This window comes from Egretta garzetta, unplaced genomic scaffold (assembly GCF_000687185.1).
Source record: "Egretta garzetta isolate BGI_Z169 unplaced genomic scaffold, ASM68718v1 scaffold179, whole genome shotgun sequence".
In the NCBI taxonomy this organism is placed as follows: domain Eukaryota; kingdom Metazoa; phylum Chordata; class Aves; order Pelecaniformes; family Ardeidae; genus Egretta; species Egretta garzetta.
The window spans coordinates 2,497,288-2,511,347 of record NW_009270001.1 but is presented as its reverse complement, the minus strand read 5'-3'; the positions used below and the strand labels follow the sequence as shown (position 1 = coordinate 2,511,347).

The following is a 14,060-nucleotide window of genomic DNA, read 5'->3' as shown; positions in this document are numbered from 1 at the left end:
GCTTGGCGGGTTTGAGAGCAGAAACGAGCCCGGGTGGTTTTCTTGCCGCTTTATAGCTTGCGGGGCGGGCGCGACGCGGTCGCTGGGTGGGTCTGTTCACCCCCCTCGTCCTTTGCTGCCGAGTAGGTACCCGCCCGAGCACGCTGGGCTTTAAGTACGAGCTCACAGCTGGCTTAAAATGCTGGGTTATAAAGATCTTGGGTGCCTGAGGTTAAATCAGTGTCCTTATGGAAGGCGGCGGAAAGGTGCAGTTCATCCTTTGGTCGTGAACTTGGTGTTTTTGCAGTATTGGAGGTTTTCATCTACATGCAGTTAGTGCTCTTCGCTCCTAAGGGCTTGGTGGTTTTCTCCCCAGGAAAGCTCGGGGTGATGTTTGCCGCGTGCGGTGCGTGTTAGCTGAGATGCTGGTGTGGTGGAAGCATAGAGAAGGATGCACTGGAAAGAAATGTCTTTTTAAGTTACAAGGCCTTTCCCATCATCAGGTGGCTGAGATAGCCTGAGATGAGAATTTATGTTTCCTTAGTGTTGAACTTCCATGTGTTCAGTTACTGTTACAGAATCACAGAATCGCAAGGGTTGGAAGGGACCTCAGGAGATCATCTAGTCCAACCCTCCTGCTAAAGCAGGTTGTCCTAGAGCATGTTAGTCGTAATCTAATCTCTCAGTGCTACCTGAGAGCACTGTGTTGATCTCTCTCCCATTTCTGACCTTCCTTTCAGTGGTAGAAATTGCGCTCTGTGGGGCTCATGCCTGAGCATTGTTGTAATTCTCCCCCACTAGCCTGTAGAGACTGTTCCCAATTATCATGGTTCGGGCAGTCTTATCCCATGCTGTTTTAATGCGGTTTTCACCAGCTGCCCAAATACTCATTTAACATCTCATGGACCATTACTGTGTCTGTAGCAAACAGGTCATGTGAATAAAAAGAGATAAGCAGGTGTCCAGAGAAACGAGGGAGATTAAAAGAGAAATGTTTTTCTAAACTACAGAGAGTGTTTGAAGAAGAGAGAAGAGAAGCTGTCTTCCCCTTTTCCACCTGTGCCTCGACTGATGTAGTAGAGTTATTCTTCAGGAATGCAGAGCTTGCAGAACTTTACAGTTCTCACACCTATCAGCTATTTTCTGTCATTTCACCGGACTGTTTAATCTATTTTATTTTTTTCCCCCTTCTCTGGCAGGTTACGTTATGGCTAAAGAAAATACATGGGAGTCAGCCTATTCCACAGTATGAAGTGAATGCAAGGACAGTTGATATCTTGTATAAGCTTCTAGAATGCAATGAAGCCAGAGACAGGGATGTTTCTTTGCTGATAGAGGACATGAAGGAGAAGACAGCAGAATATAAAGCAGAAGGTGAGTTTGAAGCTCCACTTCTCAGTTCCATCAAAGTTAGTTTTTCTTAGTGACCCTGAAGATTGTAAAATCTTAAAACAAATAAAGAAACATATATATCTCAAAATAAATATATGTGTGTGTATATATATATAAATTGGAAAGAATTCAGCTTTTGTTTTTTGTTCTGGTACAGCTTTTACTACAATGTATCCCATGCCTTCCTTTCAGCAAAATTTATAGTGACATAAGGTTGGTCAAGAGCATTTTTAAGCCATCCTGAGCAGGCTGTAAATACAGATAAGCAGATTAATTGCTAGAACTACCTAGCCTGCTGTGCTGAGTAGCACAGAATTGAAATATTGGCCGGGTGGACAGGGAAGCAACCCTACAGCCGATTTAAGAGTCTGAGCTGGTGCTAATCCACTGTTAAGGAGAGCACTTGAGGAATCTGAAACAACAGCGAGGTGATTAAGTTATACTCAAGCTGTCTAAAGTGAGTGTTTGATAATGTGGGGGTTTTTGGAGCAAGTGAGTGGTTCAGGGAACCATAATAAATTTTTAACACTTGTATTAAAAGAGAGTTTCCCATCCAGTACTTAAAAGAACAGCAATATAAAAAAAATACTACTTTGGGTTGTATTTGTTTTCCAGCTAACTATCTACAGGGCCTTCTCATAGAAACCCTGCATCTTTCTCCAGCCAATCTGTCCAGAGAAGGCGCCAGTTACCTCAAAGCCCTAGTAAACAGTGCAATGGCACTTAACACAAAGGACACTTCTCTTGCCAGGTAAATCTTCCCACCATGCATCAGGAGTGATGGTCAGTGCTATTTCCCTCTGGTTTTTCAATTCAACAGTTTCAAACTTGACTTTCGCACCAGGAATCTTACTTGTCCAGCTTTTACGCCCCCTGGGCAGCTTCAGAGGACACTGGAACTGAGCACAAAGCTCTAACTATCGGTGGTTCCAGCAAAGGAGGTCTCTGAAGTCTGGGAGGTGCCTCAGCCACATTTAAATCCCTCTTTTGCCCCCGTTGTTGTGGTCAGTGGCTGCAGGACTCTGCCCCTCAGACTCCTGTGCCAGGCAGCACAAGCTAGAGCAGGTTTCATCCTGCTTAGGCAAGGACTGAGGAACTGTAACTGGTCTTTGTCTCAGCTCCTCTTTCTTCCCTCTCTTGCCTGGCCTCAGTTAATGTAAGGCGATTTCCTTGGCTCGGCCGCAGAGAAATGGCAGCTGTGAGCCTGCTGTTCCTGGGCCCCTCTCCCTAGCCTGGCTTTGACACAGCAGGTTTGTGCTGAACACTGGCAGTAAGGAAGGGCCAAAGTCTGCGTTGGAATCCAAATTTTGTCTGATGTTCAGGAGCTTGGCTCTTACAGCTCTTCTGAGCTGGAGGAGCAAGCGGCTTTGAACCATTTGGGAAGACGAGGAGGCTGAAGTACTGCTGGGTGTGTCTCAGGGATGTGCATTTTCAGGGACTGAATGCAGTTTGTGTCAAAGGCAATTTGGCAGGCCAGGAGTAGAGCATCTGCTTATGTCAAACCCAGTGGCTCTACTCACAAGTGCCAGGTCTTGTGCACTGCCTCCTACTGAAAATTCTGGGCTGTTTCCCCTTCCAGATGAAATCTTAGTTAAGGGAAGCAAATACCCTTAGTGACTTACTTTACTTTCCTCATCTAAAATAGCTGGCGATTACCTCATGTATCATAATATGAGAACAAAAAAAAAGGCATTTATGGAAAGTTTGGAGAAAATAATAGTTCTGAGTTTCAGAAGAGCTGACTCATGAACATTCCCACTGAATCTCTCTTCACCAGCTTCTTCTGTGCCATCAATCATATGACTTCGGAGCTGTACACAACAGAATCAGAAAACAGAGAACTGGAACGGGAATTGACCAACCTCAGGAAAAAACTAACTGCAGCATTGATGCTAGAAGAGAAATTAAAAGCGTGAGTAATGGATGAGAAAAAGGAAAGGTATAAGCAATACTGCTGATCCCTGCAGTGTGGAACATCGGTTGTGCTAACTAAGGATAACTGAATTTTCAGGGTTTTGACACATCTCCAATTCACAATATTTGGAAGTATCTATCAAAAAGCACGTGCTATCAACACGTGCAGTAATCAAAAGAGATCTGGGATACCCTCAAACCCATTACTTTAAACTGAGAATGGTCTACAAGCAGTTCTCAGATTTTTGCTGGCATCTTCCACCTTTGAGGTTGAAGGCAAACCTGATTTTATTTAGCACAGGCTCTGTAGTCGGAGTGAAGGAGCCAGGCAAAACAAAAACTGTTCCCAGGTAAGAATTTGCTTTAACCAGTGCATGGGAGACTTCAAAACAAAAAAAGTAGCTATTAAGTAATCTGAAGTGCTGTGCCAAGCATAGTAGGATCAACCCGTGCCTTGAGTAGGGATTGGCCCAGATGATCTCCACAGTCCCCCTTCCGGTCTAATTATTTTCTGGTTTTTGTCTTTTAAAGTAGTAATTGTGGTGCTCCCTCTAGCAAGGATACCAGGCCTGTGTGCTGCTCTCTGTGATCTTCAGTTTAGTTTGTGTAACACGTCTCTAACTGAATTGGGGAATTATGCAGAAGACCATTACTATTTGCTTCTGTGCAGGTGGCTTTCCCCTGGACCTTTTCTTTTTTCTGGCCTTTGGGACTCAGGATGTAACAGCTCTGGATGTTTCGCCTGGGAAATCTCACAGGAAAATACAAGTTTTTCTCCATTCTCTTCCTTCTCTTGTTGGTTCTATTACAGGGTTTAGCTTGAGCATAGGTAATTAAATAGTATTCATATCCTGGTATCTCTTTGAATGTAAAAGTTTGTTTCTTTTTGTATTATTTTTAAGGGATCTTAAACAAACAGAGGAATCTCTGGAAATAGGAAGGGCCAGAGCTGACAGCCGATCCCAGAACTTGAAGTTCCTGAGAGATAAATCTGAGGATTTAAAAATCAGGATCAAGGCTGCTGAGGTAGACGGAAGGAATTTTCTAACAAGACATTGTTGCAGGATGGCGCGGTCGCGGTTGGTTGCGCCCAAAATCGTAGTTAAAGACATCCGTGGAGCTTCCTAAACTCCAGGATTTAGGAATCTTGGGCTAACAGGACAGTGTGTTACTACACTTCAGTTGTTCTGCTATATCTGTGATCTCTCTCCAGGACATCCTATGATAAATGCAAGGACACTTTCTCTTCTTTCACTGAGAACTGTATTAGCTCAGACTGCCTTCTGCTTATTGTGAGGTGCTGTCATGTAAGAGTACAGAGACAGCTACCAATAGAGCAGCTGATTCACTGAGATAAATTGCGTGTCAAAATTCTGAATATAGCCTTTTTTTTAAATTAATGAATGGTTAAACACAGAAGGCAGACACTGTATTGTCTTCACCTTTCCTACATGATGAAGGACACGTGAATGCTTTATTTAACACTTGGATGCTGTCCGATACTTTGACAAACATGAAATGGAAAACGTTGTGTTGGAGTTGATGACATTTTACTGAAAAGCCTTCTCCCAGCCTTGCTATGTGCTCTTCTCCTAGTAGTTTTCTGGAAAGACTTTGTTATTCTTGATACAAATTTTAGCAGCCACTGATTTCATATACCAGCTATAGCTGTGGCTCAAATAGCACACATTCCTGTTGTTGACAAACTGCGTTCTTGTTTGCGTGTTTAGATCAAAACCCAAGGAAATGGTAAAATCTTTCTCTGTTACATTTTGTGGTCAGTTACAAACAAACTCTTTCCTCTTTGTAGGACCAGCTTATTAGCTCGGGGTTAGACCAGTCGCTGACACATGAGGCACTCGTGAACCTGTCTGAGGTAGGTCTTTTGGTACAAGGTGGATGTTTCTACAGTGCTATGGACCAGGCTTGTTTGTTGTGTGGTTTCAGGAAGTGTAGTTTGCTATTTGGTTCCCTGACAAAATACTAATGGTAAAAAGAAGCACAAATAAAAATCCCTTAGAGGGATACCTCTGAACTGGGGTATGCTGGATGGGTCTGTCTCTCCTAGAAACTGAAGAGGCATCTATGGGTGCTGAAGTGGAACCTTTTCTTCAGGGTTAGACGTGGTTTTATTTTGGATTTGGGAAGAAGCTTTTCTTCTGGACTGATTGAGGGGAACAATTGGAATATTTGTTGCCTTTTGGTTTTCCCTCTCTTTCTGCCTCTGTCGGCAATTGGGAATACACCCTACTAGAGAATTTCCATGGAATAAATTCCCTGCCACTGAAAGAAAATTGGCAGCCTACAATCTGCCTCCTCTCTTTGATCTGTGCTATAAAGAGAGCGGGTGTTCTGTGGACTATATCCTGTTACATGGCTGCCTGTGTCTTGCCATCATTGATAGAACGACCCAGGTAATTCTTTCAAGTTTGTGTGAAATAAACCTGCTTTCAAACACTTCAGAGGAGGGGAGGAGGTCAAGTGAAACCCAAATTCTGAACTGCTCTGTGCTTTTTTTCTCTTGTGTCTTTAAATATAATATTTTTCAGCTGTATTGTAAGCCCAGTGGGATAGTTTGTTAAAGGAAAAAGCACATTTCTTGAGTTACTAGCTTATAGATTCTCCGTGTGTGTGCTGAAGCATTTGTACACTTGTAATGTGTATTTGTGTTGTTCTGGCTGTGCTCACCACATTTTAATATTATTTGCTGTTACTGTAATGAGAACTTAGTCTTTCTCTCCATTTCTTTTGCTCTTTTTTCCTTCCTGTAAGTCAAGTTGAACAATGACAATAGGCTTCCTGATTTTGATGTTGTCATTCTCGTGAACCAGCACTGGGTGGCAATGTTTACATTGCACAGCATTTCAGAGTCCCAGCCAAAAATCATTTGTGCTGGAATTTTACATACAAAAAGTTGTAGGTGGTTTTCTAGACTTGTTGTCTCCTAGAACCTGAGCATAAGGGCAGGTCTGACTCCTGGACATTTCTGTATCTGCTTTGCCAACAGCTCAGCGAATTGGGCAGCACAAACGGCTCTATCTTTGGAGAGCTTTATTTTTTTTTTTTTTTTTAACTTTGAGTTGATTATTTGAAAAGGGCTGAGGGCTGTGGAGGGTGCTCAGTTTTCAGCCCCAGAGAGAGGCATTACTTCCCCTTGTTAACAGAACAAGCAAAGCAGTGCAAGTGTAAGGGGAGTCTTCTTGCTGCTGCACGTGCAAAACTGTTTTTACACAGAAGCCATGAGCATGAGAATGTATCCCCTTCCTTGGGGCTTAGTTCCCTCTGGCCTACAGTAAGGTTGACAGAGAAAGTCCTCTGTCTGGTGGATTCTCATCTGAAATCCCCTCTTCTTTCAGGGAGGTGAGGTGACGTGGTTATACTGTAAGAAACGACATCTGAAAATGCCTTCAGAATGACGAAAAACTAATTGATACCTCTGTGTAAAATTTGAACTGGGTTTGACCAACTGATGGCCGAATGAATAGCAGATCTTTGGTTTTCCATGCCTTTCACGACGGATCGTGAAAGCTCTCACCAACATCTGTGAATTCTGAAATGCTGTAGATAATTGTGGATCTTTTTCACTGATGTACATAATTTTTACAAGTAAGACTAAAGTATGTAATCTGCCTTGCTCTCTTCACAGAAACTGGCTAGAGTGCAGGAAGAACTTGTACCTTTGAAGAAGAAACTGGAGTCCTACCTAGATTTACCTCCTGTAATTATCTTTTCCACTGTTCTGTTATTTCCATCAGATTAATTTTAGTGGACTTCAGAATGTAAAGGATATTGTTGTGATGGTTTCAGTGGGCAGGTAGACGTCCTTCAGGTCTTATTAATGGTGTAAACAGAGGAGTTAAACAGAAGGCTATCTATTTATTAATCAAAGCCAAGACGTTAAGTATGGTCACAAGGCAAACTAACAAAATGCACAGAATTGCTGGTTGAGCTCACTAGCAAGGTGAGTTAGCTAGAAATTAGACAAAGAAGTGTGGAAGAAAATGTAATTACTTAGTATAACAAATTTTTTGAGACTTACCAATACATTAGCTATGCATGCCATCAGGCTGTCAGTTTGGTGCACATTGTGCAGAGGTTGGAGGTCTAAGCCAGGTTTTAACTATGGTGAAGAAAAAGCCAAATGTAGGCATTGTCTCCTAAAAAAGTACTGGCGGCTCCGTCATTTTCTTTGACTTCTTTTGAGGGTGCTGGGCACTCAGCTCTCTGAAAATGCAGGTTTCTCCTTTAGGTCACTAAGTTGCAGTTTTTGAAAGGCCCTCTCTGTGTATCTTTTTCTTCATTTTATATTTTGGCTGTTGTCACTATTGGTCTCTGCACTAGGAGTTAGTATCAGGCTACTGTGTGAAGCATCTGTTGTGAAAAGGATTTTGCTCTTTTCAAATCGGAACGCTTGATAGGAAGGGCTGTTTCAGTTACGGGTAATGCTGTGAACAACTTTATAGTGGCTTAAAGAAGTCACGGGTAAACAAGGCTTTAGTCCTTGAAACAGAAGGCCTTGGCGTTGTGCAACATCTGTGCGTCACCAGCTGTGATACTCGGGTCCACTAAACCCAAGTATTTCCAATCTCCTTGGGAAGACTGCCATTGCTTTTACAGATAAGTATTAAGGACTTTTCTCTTTGTCATTCGGGGGAGAGGTAGCCAAACCTGGAGAAGACAGTTGTATGGGTTTTGGTTTTATCAAATACAATTGTGACTGTCTAGTTTACAGTTTTTTATTTGGGTTACCTCATAAGGTCCCTGTTACCTCCTCGTCTGAGCACCCCACAGCCTCTAACAGAACTAACCTCAGACCTTTCCTTGTAAGAGGTAAAACAGGTTTGTTCCAGTTCTTATAAATGGGGCATAGAGGTCCAGAGAAACAAAAGACGCTTCTCCAAAATCACATAGAAACTCTGCAATTAATTGCATCTCTTGTGTTATGAACTAGGGACCCGTCTGCCGGGCTGCACTTCTCCCTGCACCTCCTTAGCCCCTCCATTGAGATCCTGCCTCTCAGCACTTCTCTCCCCTAGAAGAAAGGGAGGAAGGGAGAGGGTGGGCCAGCTTCTCCTTTAAATGCATCTCACTCCAAGAGGCAGCTGTCTCCTTTCCTCAAGCGAAACAGGACGTTCAAATTGGATTAGGTTCGCCAATTCCCCCCTCCCTCCCGTCTGTCAAGGGAGACAGGGAGAGCCCCAATGCCCCTCTTCTGGCGCAGGCAGAAGGAGGGGGGCAGGCTTATCCTTGTGAGCTTATTGTGCTTTGGAAAATTCATGCACAGATATGTTTTAAAATCCAGTGCCTTGATTGGTAGGTTTGGAAAATTGCTAAAACCAGGGTTTGTTTAGACTTTAGGCCATACCAGACTTTTGAAAAATACGCGATTGTCCAAAGTAAACTGATAATAGGCTTTTAATGTCAGTACCTTTTGCATGTGAGTGGTGTAGACAAAACTGATTTGATTACTCCTGAGTTCCCCTGTGGCACATCACTAGACTCTTGCAATGATGCAGGGACTCTGTGTTTCCAGCTGAAATACTGATTTGGTTTTTTTGTGCCATTTTTTCTCACTAGAGTCTTGCCCTTGCACAAGTGAAGGTTGAAGAATTAAAACGAGAACTGGTAAGGTTTTTTTTTTATCTTTCACAGAGATTTAAATGAGTGCTGTTGTTCCAAAACAAGCAACGTATATTAATTGGTTGTGGACTTATCTACCCCTGATTGTAGCCTTAATGATCTCTAGAGGGAAATTTTGCTCCGGTGAGGCAGAAGCCATGCATGTTGGTAGGAGGAACTGGTGGAGGAATGGTATCTAAGGCACAAAGGCAGTTGGGCGTGATGGTATCAGTGGGGATTAGGTATCTATATCCCTCTGGATTTTGTCCGTTTCACCTGTCAGAATGTTTATTCACTCATCTGTGTTGCAGCTTACTGGTCCCACAGCCTTCCTTGCTGCTCCCGAACTCTCTGAGGGCTCTAGGGCCCGTATTTTATTTTACAGCTGCCTTGTAGGCTGCAATGGGGACCTTCCCCTACAAAGCGTAACGCCCATTTCATCCATGCTTGTGCAATCTGCAGGTGTGGTTGTTGGTAAACATCCATGTGAAGCTGTTTGGGAAGTTCATAAGTTGCGTTCCTGGGTGAGCCAGGCCACATCTGAGCATAAAACCTGTCTTTGTTTCTGTGGGCTACTGTCTGCTTGCTCATAGCTAAAGCGCAGGGTATTCAGTGATAAGCCTTAAAGCTGGGAGCAAAAATCACAGCTATTTGAGAGTATTTTGTATGTGTTTAGATGGGACTGCTGAGGTTGGTAAGCCACTTGGGTTTTGATTCAGAAATACAAACCTGCTTGTTGTGGTTTAGCCCCAGTCAGCAACCAGGCACCACCTGGTAGCAGCCGGCTCGCCTGGTGGGGTGGGGGACAGAATCGGAAGGTCAAAAGTGAGAAAACTTGTGGGTTGAGATAAGAACAGTTGAATAATTGAAATGAAATAAAATATAATAACAAATTGTAGTGAAAAGGAAAACAACACCAAAAAAAAGGAAACAAAACCCAGGAAAAACAAGTGATGCAACTGCTCACTACCCACCAACCAATGCCTAGCCCATCCCCGAGCAGCAATCGCAGCTCCCCAGCCAGCTCCCCCCAGATTTATGTGCTGAGCATGACACCCTATGGTCTGGCATAGCCCTGGGGCCAGTGGGGGTCAGCTGTCCTGGCTGTGCCCCCTCCCAGCTCCTTGTGCCCCTGGCAGAGCAGGGGAAGCTGAGAAGCCCCTGACTGGTGTAAGCCCTGCTCAGCAACAACTGAACCACCAGGGAGTTATCAACGTTCTTCTCATCCTAAATCCAAAACACAGCGCTATGCCAGCCACGAGGAAGAAAATTAACTCTGTCCCAGCCGAAACTAGGACACCACCTTACCAGCCTGAAGCTTTTATCAGGTCAGAATCCTCAACTCTGGCGTGTACCTGTTCAGCCTGAAGGTGTCTAATATCACACCGGAGCACAGCATGAAGTGACGGAGCTGGTTTAGCCCTTCATTTGGAGAGTTCTCTGGAGCTGTCTACAGAGACTACTGCTGTTTGCAGTAGTGGGACCTTCCATGCCAGTACTTGGGTTAATTGGTGCTAATAATATCCCAAGGTTTGACCTCTGTAGATAACTTTGTCTATCAAGAATGTAAGAAAAACTGTTTCACGGTCACTGATTCCTCTTGGTTTCCCCTCCCTCTAGAATGCCTTGGATGCAGAGTTCTCAAAGGAGGTTGAGAAGCTGACTCTTTGAGGTGCCAGGGCCCAGTAAACTCCAGTTCACCTGAAGTGGCCTGCGTGGAAGACTTCCCTTCTGCTGTCTATTTATTTGCACTAGTAAAACATTTTGGAATTCTTACTGTACTTCTGCAGCTTTCTGCCTTAACTCTTCTTGCTGTCAGAGGGCACACTTGTGACCTGCCAGCAAGCGTGCTCATTTTTAGGGGTTCGTGTAGCCTTGCATTTGTAAACATCACCTACTTTTCATAAAATAATCCCGCAATTTACTGTTCTCTTTATCATTTCTTTTTCCACACGTGATGCATGCCTGGAACTGGCCTCCAGGTGGCACCTTCACCAGGAGGTGTCCCTGTCAGGATTCGGTTGACCATTGCCGCTTAGAATTGAACGGATCCGGAAGTCTGGTTTTTGCCTCTTGCCCTGTCCTGGCTCTGGGTTGTGCTTTTTCCTGGCGTCCCCTCTTTGGTGGTGCAAGTACAGCGATGACAGGCTCTCTCCACATTGGCTTTTCCTCCCCTGTTTTGTTTTCTCTTGTCCCCAAGCCTGAATCGCCACATAACATTTTTTCCACTCCTGGCATGTCTGATGTCCACCAAGTTTGCGAAGATGAGTTCTGGACTCGTACCTGGGGTGGTTCTTGGTTTGAGCATTGTCTTTAAACAGAGGTGAACAGTTACATGTTTCTCCTTGATGTCTTCAGCAGAGATTTGATATGTTAATCAAAGTGAACATTATGGAAACTGTGACCTAGGGCTCAGAATAGTAGTTCCCGTTGCCTTCTAAAGCCCTGCAGCATCTCAAGACAGCCCACGGGGGATTTTCTTGTGTGTGTGACGGCTGTTTACTTTCATGGAAACAGGTTGCGCTCTGACTTGTTGCACGTGGGTCATAGTTTTGGCTTCACAGATCAGCAAATTGTACCGAGGTCAGGTGTAGCAGCATCACCCTCCTACGGTTCTGTCGTTCCATTGTCGTCTGAGAAAATGGGAGCCTGTGGCGCCAACCCGTAAGGTTTGCCCATGTCCAAGGCTTCGAGAGATACCAGTCTGCTCTTGGCTACTTCTTGTTTCTCCTTACATTATAAACAGAGCTGAGGAAAGGAAAGTAGATAAATAGCTGGATGGATAGCAAAGTGATACCTTTAAAAACAAAAATGGGCTTTACAGTGAGACCTTTCTGTGTCTGAAAATACATTAATATTTTTGCAGAAGCTTTGATTTTTGGACCTTGATTGTCCTTTCCCATTCTACCTCAAATGTTATCTTCCAAAAAGGTCCCCAGAGCCCTCCTCTTATTTCCATGCTACCACCACACCGTCCTTAAACACCCCAGCTTTTAGAAGTTGCTTTGTGCTGAAGCCAAAAATCTGAAAATCTCCTGTGGATGGGGAAAACACCAATCTAGAAATGGTGGCAGCACCTAAGGACACCATGTATGGCCTAGGGCCCGTTTGTACCTGGCACAGTCCAGACAAATAGCAGTGGTGCTCCCCGTGACAATTTGTAGCTACATCTGTTTGCAATTACGAGTTGCAAAAGACGACGGTAATGATTTAGCACGGTGCGCCTGTCCCCAGGAGCTGTTACTTCACTGCAGAAACTGATTTCACTGATCTGCAGGAAGAGAGACTCTCTGTTGCTCCTCCCTTGACGCAATAAGGCGGTGAGATCCAAACCTGATGGCGCTGAGGGTGTAGCTCTGATTTCTCAGAAGCTGCAAGCTCAGAAGGACACGGGTGCCGGTGAAGTGCCACAGCCTCCTCGCCTTGCGGCCGCCTTCACCTCATCTCTTTCGCTGATGGGGAAGAATTGGAGGATGTTCAGAGAGTTCCTGATGGTGAGAATCTTCTGCCTCATCTTCTGTATGATGGAGGGAGTTGCTGTTCAGGTTCAGGTTTTTAAATCAAGATGTTAGGAAAGGGTTAAGTTGCCTTAGTTTCACAGAATCGTAGAATCATTTAGGGTGGAAAAGCCCTTTAAGATCAAGCCCAACCGTTCCCCTACCCCTGCCATCCCACCACTAAACCCCGACCCTCAGCACCTCGGCTGCCCGGCTGTTAAATCCCCCCGGGGGCGGGGACTCGCACCCTTCCCCGGGCACCGGCTCCCCCCTCCAGTTGTAGGGAGCGATGAGGGCTCCCCTCAGCCTCCTCTGCTCCAGGCTGAACCCCCCCAGCTCCCCCAGCCGCTCCCCAGCAGCCTGGGGCTCCAGACCCCTCCCCAGCTCCGCTGCCCTTCTCTGGACACACAATTTTTCATGGCTGTTTATCTTCAGTTCCTCCTGGGCTAGCAATCAAGATGGCAAAAGTGCACGGAGAAGCCATCGTGGGCTAAATTGGCCAAGGGGACGTTACCTCGGAGGTAACTGACGTGAAAGCTAGAGGAGGCAGAGCAGCGCAGGGTGGCTACAGGCACAGCTGCTGCTTACCGAAAAACCACTGAAAGAAGGGAAGGGAGTAGGCTTTGCCTCTGGAAAGAGCGAGAGCACAACCTGATCTTTCCTATTGTGGAAGGGAAAAGAAGTCCTAGTCTTGGGAGGCATGAGAACATCGCTGGGTGGACACCAGAGAACGACTGAACAAGAGAGCCATTGTAAGGCAGGTCATGGCCTGATAATTAACAAGTCTTCATGACTGCAGGCTTTTAAGAGCAGATCAGAAATGCTTTGCTAAGTGTTTATCATGCGAGGGAGTGTTGATCATGCTTTGGGACAGGAGGATGGATCAGATGGGGGCTCGAGGGCGCTACCAGCCCTGCTTTTCGACAAGAGCCTCACAACTTACTTGGCTAATGTTAGACGAAGGCTTTTTATCGCTCCCGCGTAGCCATGACTCAAGGCTTGGGAGGCTTTCCCGGGACCGTGGTGCTCCCTTGGCGCCACTTCATCACATAATACTGCACCGGCTGCAAAATCCGGGGGGTGTTCCCCCCCGCCCCCTGCACCCACAGGGCAGCTGCACCCCTCCCCGGCTGCTGCTGCTTCACAGCATGTGCTCCGCTCCATTCATCGGCAAGGGGCCCAAATACAGGCGGTGGCAGGGCCGGAGTCTGACCCAAGAGCTGTCCAAAGATAGCCACGTGTTGCTTCCTAGCATTGGAAACGCAAGGAGAAGAAAAGATAAAAAAAAAAAATACCCGGCAGCTGCATTCGAGCTGTGTGCCACGGCTGAGCCATCTGCAGCACAGGCAACATAAATCAGCGGCGAGGCCCCCGGCCCGACAGTTCAGCTTTTGAAGGAAACAAGGAAGGTCAAATAAACGAGATTTATGCAGCCAGCGGGCTGTGGGTAGGATTTCTCGGCTCTTCAGTTACGCGTTTGCGCAGGCAGGCTGCCTCGCAGGGCAAGCGGAGGTGTCCTTCCTCCCTGTAGGTATTTCGGGGCCGTCCAGCTTTCCCAGCGCAGGGATGGGATGCTGGCGCAGGAACGCCTCGCGGAGGTCCTGCCCGGAGAGGAGCGGGACAGCCGGAGCGCTCGGCTGATAAAATGTTTGATTTTGG

The 14,060-nt window shown here is 45.6% G+C and overlaps 2 protein-coding genes across 2 annotated transcripts in view; one reads left to right on the top strand and one right to left on the bottom strand.

The window, feature by feature from the left end:
* Positions 1-11,133, top strand: part of HAUS1 (HAUS augmin like complex subunit 1) — an 11,526-nt gene extending 393 nt beyond the window's left edge. Inside the window, exons 2-10 of the mRNA XM_035903062.1 lie at positions 287-385; positions 928-1,353; positions 1,987-2,122; positions 3,149-3,283; positions 4,188-4,311; positions 5,096-5,161; positions 6,932-7,003; positions 8,863-8,910; positions 10,525-11,133. Of these exons, the coding sequence (XP_035758955.1) occupies positions 287-385; positions 928-1,353; positions 1,987-2,122; positions 3,149-3,283; positions 4,188-4,311; positions 5,096-5,161; positions 6,932-7,003; positions 8,863-8,910; positions 10,525-10,575 (1,157 nt within the window). The 3' untranslated portion in view covers positions 10,576-11,133. The remainder of the gene's footprint in view (positions 1-286; positions 386-927; positions 1,354-1,986; positions 2,123-3,148; positions 3,284-4,187; positions 4,312-5,095; positions 5,162-6,931; positions 7,004-8,862; positions 8,911-10,524) is intronic.
* ATP5F1A (ATP synthase F1 subunit alpha) overlaps positions 1-14,060 on the bottom strand; it is a 35,817-nt gene that overhangs the window by 17,665 nt on the left and 4,092 nt on the right. Inside the window, exon 2 of the mRNA XM_035903093.1 lies at positions 13,884-14,002. Within this exon, the coding sequence (XP_035758986.1) occupies positions 13,884-14,002 (119 nt within the window). The remainder of the gene's footprint in view (positions 1-13,883; positions 14,003-14,060) is intronic.